General features: G+C 41.7%; 1 protein-coding gene across 2 annotated transcripts; it reads left to right on the top strand.

Annotated features, from left to right (window-relative positions):
* Positions 1-2075: 2075 nt before the first annotated feature.
* LOC148041520 (elongation factor 1-gamma 2-like) lies at positions 2076-5541 on the top strand. 2 transcript variants are annotated; one of them, XM_087680438.1, is made up of 8 exons: positions 2076-2188; positions 2319-2355; positions 3558-3704; positions 3799-3859; positions 3938-3990; positions 4136-4237; positions 4323-4857; positions 4954-5541. In XM_087680438.1, exons 2-8 carry the CDS (start codon positions 2347-2349, stop codon positions 5331-5333), a joined length of 1287 nt encoding a protein of 428 aa, XP_087536564.1. In that variant the 5' UTR covers positions 2076-2188; positions 2319-2346; the 3' UTR covers positions 5334-5541. The 2 variants fall into 2 exon arrangements, with proteins under 2 accessions (XP_087536564.1, XP_087536561.1); XM_087680435.1 differs by having other exon boundaries at positions 2095-2188; positions 2301-2355.
* The last annotated feature ends 1101 nt before the right edge of the window (positions 5542-6642 follow it).

Below are 6642 nucleotides of genomic sequence, written 5' to 3'. Positions count from 1 at the left end.
AACTGTGCATAATCCTTTCCTAGACCATTCAAGGTCACAGAAACTAAATCATCATCTTCCACTGGTGACCCAATGGAAGCAAGTGCATCTGCAATCTTCTTCACCTTCATGTGGTAGTCATTGATGCTCATACTTTCTCTTTGCACATTGTGCAACTCTTGCTTGAGCTGCATTTTCCTGGCTTGCATATTTGTGCTATACATTTTTGACAAAGTATCCCATGCCTCCTTTGGCGTACTTGCATCCTGAATATGCACAATCATAGAGTCTGAAATGCTAATAGACAGCCAATACATAACTTTCCTGGCTCTCATGCCATGCTTTAAATGCCTGCATTTACTGTTGATTGGGAACATCAGGAAGAACTGGTTCTTCTTCATTTCCTGCAACAAATTCCCAATATCCTTTTCCCATAAGGAAATTCGTCATTCTAAACTTCCATACTTGGAAGTTGTTCTTGTCAAGCTTTTCAGTGACAATCTGTGAAAGAGAATTAGACGCCATTACAGAACATTGCAAAAAATTCTGTCACTGCAAAGAACACAGCTTCAGCCTCACAAGGGCAAATCTGCAAAACTGATGAAAGTGGTATTTGACCACACAGTCACTTCCTAGTGACGATTTTGCATCAACAGGCAACAAGGATGATTCTGTAACTCCTAATGTCTCTGCGCACAAGCATACGATGCAATTTCCACAGTAATTTTTCACCGACCTGTAGAACAGTGGTCGCACAGCACAAAACAATACCTTTTCCTGAGTGCGTGCAGAAAACTTCCGCCTCCAAGACAGGCCCCGAAATGGCATCAAATAAAAAAAACAGAGCACTCTTACCTGCAGCATATACTGCCCTCTTGCTACATCGCGAAGGGCGTCTCAATATGAGACAATGCACTCTTGCACTTTTCGGCTGTGCTACCTGCAGAGACTTACTCCCAAAACAGAAGAATGAAAGCAACATTAGTCCTCTTACCAGAACACCGCGAACTTGGCTTGCTTTCTTGAGCTCCTTACCACAAACAAGGCTCTGATACCATGTCAAGATTGTGGGAGAGAAGGAAGGAGTCTCACTTGTAGCTTTCTTGCTAGCACAATGGGGGAATACACACAAGGGTGGAGGCTGAAAATAGTTTTCCTCTTCTTAGTTGTGTAAGCCAAAAGAACTCTTGTACAAAAGAAATAGAAGAACCCTATATATGGGTCTCAAACCAAACTCAACTAACTAAGGTGGCATACTAACTGAGCCACGAACTAGAGTAGATAAGGATAGCTGTCATCTAGCTATTATTCATGGGCGGTGTACCAACCGCATCTACAGCTGACAAGTCTGTGACATAAATACACAACGGTTACCCTGGCATATCATGAATGGAGCTCGATATCTCAACAGAGCCATGCCTCCTACAACTATCGATTCCAAAGCATGGAATGCTGGAGAGAGAGAGAGAGAGAGAGAGAGAGAGAGAGAGAGAGAGAGAGAGAGAGAGAGAGAGAGAGAGAGATCACCCTAACTTCTCTTTACTTTAACATACATGGTGTTGTAGTACTACCACTATAGCATGGGGGGAAGGACACATGGCCACTTATGCCTCATATTAATAATAGTTTTTTGACCATTGACTTGTAATATCTTTCCCAAACCTCCATGTGGCATGTGGCAATGAAGCCCATACCAAACATGTGTTGATGTAGAACATGGGAGTCCTCCCATACACCCATATCTCATTCCTAGTCCTGAGAACCACGAGGATTTCGTGATTTTTAATTTAGTGACCTAATAGCACTTCTACCCTACTTTTGATTCTTGTTCACGTCTCGTTCTCTGTCTCACTCGACTGTGGTGATGGTATGCTATAATCTCAACCATCTATGTGTGGCTATTTTGCACCTAGTTAAGCCCATTTCCAAATTACACCACTTGTGCAAACTGCGCGGTGCCTTTGAATGGGCCCATCTGATCCTAAGTTGCTATTAGGCAATGCCTCTTAATTGGCCTATTTACCTTGAGTTGCTATTAGCAATGCCTCTTAATTGGCCTGTTCACCCCAGGTTGTCGCTGAGATGAAACAACCCTCGCGACCGCGCATGAACGCCCGCAAAGGGCGAATCAAAGGCATTAAAATGAAAATGAGAACATCTGTAGAGTCTCATTTTACTACCTTTCCGCGCAGGAAAGAGCTAGCTCCCGGTAACATCTCATCTCCACGCTCTGTTTCTCATCTGCAAAACCCTAACCATTCATGCAATCGTTCTAAATCTTTTATATTTCTGCTTCTGGACTGACTGTTGTCTTGCGGAAGCTTTGATTTTTTATTCAGGCTCTGCGAGCTGCGCGGCTGGATCACCATGGCCCTGGTAAATCTCCTTTCTTGCCTTTCTTTCAAGCTATAACATTGTGTATGAGAGAGAGAGAGAGAGAGAGAGAGAGAGAGAGAGAGAGAGAGAGAGAGAGAGAGAGAGAGAGAGAGAGAGAGAGTACTCTGGTGGATTAAGCAGGCTTCATGCCTTAGCTGTCGTTGCAAAAGCTCGTGCACATTAGATCGATCATTTAAAACAACTCGTAGATTTAAACATTTGTATGCCCTGTGAGCCTCCTGTCGCCGCTGGCTTGTTACTCTTCGCACTGTCAGAGAATTCAAAATGAGTTTGTGCGGTTAGCACTCCGACCTTTTTATGTAGGATGGTGGTGCCTGAGCACTGCACTCCTCCTTCTGTGTAAGATAGGAAGTGCTTGCACCTTTCCAGGGTTGTCATTAGAATGATTCTAATCGCCTTCCATCTAGGGATGTTGTATTGCAGATTTGTCTTTTAGCATCCACATAAATATTTAAGTGAGCTCCTTACACTTGGTTGGATCCGGTACTATTCAGCCGTATCGATGCAAATTTTGGATGGTTGGTACACTTGGGATCTGCAGTACTATATCAACATTGTGCAACTTATGTCATTACTCCTACAGTGCTATTGCTTGAAATTTTCTTTTTTTGCACTGATTTTTTGCATCTGAGTTGGCATAGTATAGGAGTGATGAAGAAATGAGTTATGGCTGTGAGATGTGTTATATGGTAACTGTAACTGTAACTGGAAGCTCTCCAGATCCAGCTCGCTGAAACAGCCTTCTCAATGCAATTGATTTTTAGGCAAAAGATTTGCAAATCTCTTCTATTTTCCTTTTCACTTTTTGTGTATCATCTAGCCTGGTGCCTTCATTTTTGCCATAGCGTTTGGAAGCCAAATATGTCAGGCTGAATGGTTAATGTCAGTGTAATTAGTTCTTAGATTGCATTAAGAATGTTAAGGTGGTGTCTGGATCGTGTAATTGTTGTCCCTTTGTAGATGTGGGTAATATGGTCAAACATATAGACTGTGATATTCATGGAAACTCTGACCCTATAGGTGCTGTTAGAGTTAACAAAGGGCTTGTTTTGGCAAACATACTACTGCTCAGGCTGTTAGATCTCAATCTATAGTCATTATCATGTAACTTCTCAAATCTGCTGCTCCCTTTTTGGTATAGCTGTTCCTGATACAGTAGGCATTTGAATGACATTTTGCAGATCCTACATTCTAGTGCAGGTAAGAATTCCTACAAGGCTGCGATTGCAGCTGAGTATGTTGGAGTGAAGATAGAATATGCACCAAATTTTGAGTTTGGAGTTTCAAACAAGACTCCAGAGTTTCTGAAATTGAATCCCTTTGGAAAGGTATTTCAGTTGTGTGGAAATAAAATAGTGTTAGTATGTTTTCGTAGTTGTAATTGTATACATCACCTAAGCTTTGTGCTTGATCCTGCTGCAGGTGCCTGCTTTAGAGACTCCTGATGGTCCTTTATTTGAAAGCAATGCTGTAGCTCGTTATGGTAAGTCTTGATGTTCACAACATGAATTTGCCCAGTTGAACAGTACTTATTTGTTAATGTTCTTGTGGTACCTGTCAGTTGCAAGATTGGGCAAAGATTCATCACTGCTTGGGAGCTCAGTCTATGAATCGGTATGCTCTGGATAGCAGTAATGAAGTTGTTTTTGCTAGGATGTACAGTGTTTGGATAGTAGTAATGAAGTTGTTTTTGCTAGGATGTACAGTGTCTGGAACTTTTTTTTCCCTTTGAGAAGTGTGTTTTTTCCTGCTTTTTCAGGCCCTTATTGATCAGTGGATTGATGTTGCCACCACTGAAGTAGATACATTACTCAGTAGGTGGCTATATCCCCTGCTTGGTTATGGTCCATATATAGCAGAGGTGCGTTATTTAATGTATGAGGGACTTTCTTCTTACACCCTGGCTAGCACCATTTCCATCTTAAAGTTTTGTTTGACTCATGTAGGTAGTTGAATCTTCCTTCGAAGGTTTGAAGAAGGTGCTGGCAGTTATCAATGACTATTTAGCCACACGTACATATTTAGTTGGGCACTTTATCACTCTTGCAGACATCATACTAGCCTGTAATCTTCTGCGAGGCTTCAAGGAAGCTTTCACCAAGGAGTTTCTATCAGTGTTTCCTCATCTTGAGAGATATTTCTGGACTATGGCCAACCAGCCAAATGTCAAGAAGTATTTTGGAGATGTGAAACTGCCAGAGAAGGTTCCAAGTCCGCCAAGTAAGAAACCAGCAGTGCCTGCAAAGAAAGCAGAACCACAGGAAAAGAAGCAGAAGGCCAAGGAAGCCCCTAAACCCAAGGAAGCTCCAGCACCAGCCAAGGTAGAAGATGCAGCACCACTGGATGAAGAGGAAGAGAAGCCAAAGCCAAAACCCAAGAATCCTCTAGACCTTCTTCCGCCGAGCAGTATGGTTCTTGATGATTGGAAACGTCTCTACTCTAACACAAAGGCAAAGGACTTTAGGGAAGTTGCAATCAAAGGTTTGTGTTAGAACTTAATATCCTAATGTTTGGAATTTGTAAAATACATGGTTGAGAACAACATTCATGAGCTTACTGATCTGATCATTCATGCAGGGTTTTGGAACATGTTTGACCCTGAAGGTTATTCTCTGTGGTTCTGTGATTACAAGTACAATGATGAGAACACAGTGACCTTTGTTACTATGAACAAGGTTAGTGGCTTTTTACAGCGGATGGATCTTGTGCGCAAGTATGCATTTGCCAAGATTTGCATTTTTGGAGAAACAGCGCCATTCAAAATCAAGGGGGTGTGGCTCTTCCGGGGCCCAGAGATCCCCAAAATGGTTCTGGAAGAGTGTTATGACACGGAACTGTATGAATGGACCAAAGTTGATCTCTCAGATGAAGCCCAGAAGGAAAGAGTAAATGTATACTTTGAAGAGCCTGATGAGTATGATGGTGAGAAGCTGCTGGAGGCAAAGTGCTTCAAGTGAGGTAGTCAGTAGGGGGGCCTGGATAGGAATGTAGCTATGAGTTTATTGGTAGATTGCTTTGCGGCACATAGTGTACTAATTTGAGATTGGGTCAGACTTTCAGGTTTTCTTAAGACTGATCATTATATGGTTTTTTTCCTCTGAACATTATCACTTTACCAAATGGTGCTTTGTGAGGAGCACACCTCAATTTTGATGACTTCTCAGATACCTTATTGTAAGGATTAGCATCTTAGATTCTGTTCTTGTGTTTTGATAAGATTCTTGTTTAACATATATATACAAGGATGTTTTATTAGCTTGATTTGTAAGCATATGTGAAATAAATGTACGAGGATAACTTTTGTATATAGAAATAGGAACTGTGTGGTATGGTTTCAAAGACCTGCACTGCAGGACTACCTTACATTGTTATGCCAACTTGCTGCACGGGGGATTGCCAGGGAAGTGCAGTGTTTAGTATGCAAAATAGGTGTACTAGTTGTGCTATGGGGGCAGTAGTAGTAGCATGCGAGCAAAGTCAAGGTGTGGTGGCTTGCAGATGTATTCCAGAAAGAAATCAACATTGATTACAAATCCTAGTGGCCCAAGTTTGTCCTAGAAATGTATGTTTACACTAAGTGGCTGTGAAGATGGGCTGGGAATTTGAAGAGGATGCTTCACCTTCTTGGTTTAAGTTATCATAAACGGCATGCATGCAGAGCCAATCATAGCAGCATGGTTGACAGAGATGCAGCATGGCTTGTAGATGTGTTCCAGAAAGAAATCAACATTGTTTACAAATCTGTGTCCCAAGTTTGTGTCCTAGAATTGTATGCTTATGCTAAGGATCTTGAAGAGGATGCTTCACCTTCTTTACTAAAGTTATTATGAACTTCGTGCATGCAGAGCCAATGTGGATGGTTGATAGAAATGTAGCCTCCTTGATTGGGAGGTTACATGTTTATAACTTATGAGTTTGTTCTGTGGATGGGTCACTATGTTATTCTTTGAGTGGTGGCATAGATGCTCAACTTGTGCGCAAGGACTTTGGGGCTATGGATGTAAGCAAAGGTCTGTAAGGAACCCAATGACGAGCAGAGATACTATGCAAGCCAAATCAAAGATAAGTGATTCTGCAATTTCATTTGGAAATGCATTGGTAGATGGTGCATGGTTTTGAATTGAAGCATCTTCCAAAGGAAGAACAAAACTTAGATTGCTACTTGTCAAAGGTCAAATTAATCCTACTAAAAGCTTTTATCACTTTGGATACCCTGGAACTGTCTGCTGGTCCCAATTGCAACAATGTAAGCAGGAAATCCAATGC

This window comes from Lygodium microphyllum, chromosome 1 (genome assembly GCF_053477565.2).
Source record: "Lygodium microphyllum isolate KBCC chromosome 1, Lygodium_microphyllum_v1.1.10, whole genome shotgun sequence".
Taxonomy (NCBI): domain Eukaryota; kingdom Viridiplantae; phylum Streptophyta; class Polypodiopsida; order Schizaeales; family Lygodiaceae; genus Lygodium; species Lygodium microphyllum.
The sequence above is the reverse complement of the archived record's forward strand: the minus strand, read 5'-3'. Positions and strand labels throughout refer to the sequence as shown.

Bases quoted from the DNA above. Each gene is read 5' to 3' on its own strand.
- LOC148041520 (XM_087680438.1), top strand. The intron at 3,705-3,798 runs GTATTTCAGTTG...ATCCTGCTGCAG, and splicing joins AATTGAATCCCTTTGGAAAG to GTGCCTGCTTTAGAGACTCC. The intron at 4,858-4,953 runs GTTTGTGTTAGA...TCATTCATGCAG, and splicing joins TAGGGAAGTTGCAATCAAAG to GGTTTTGGAACATGTTTGAC.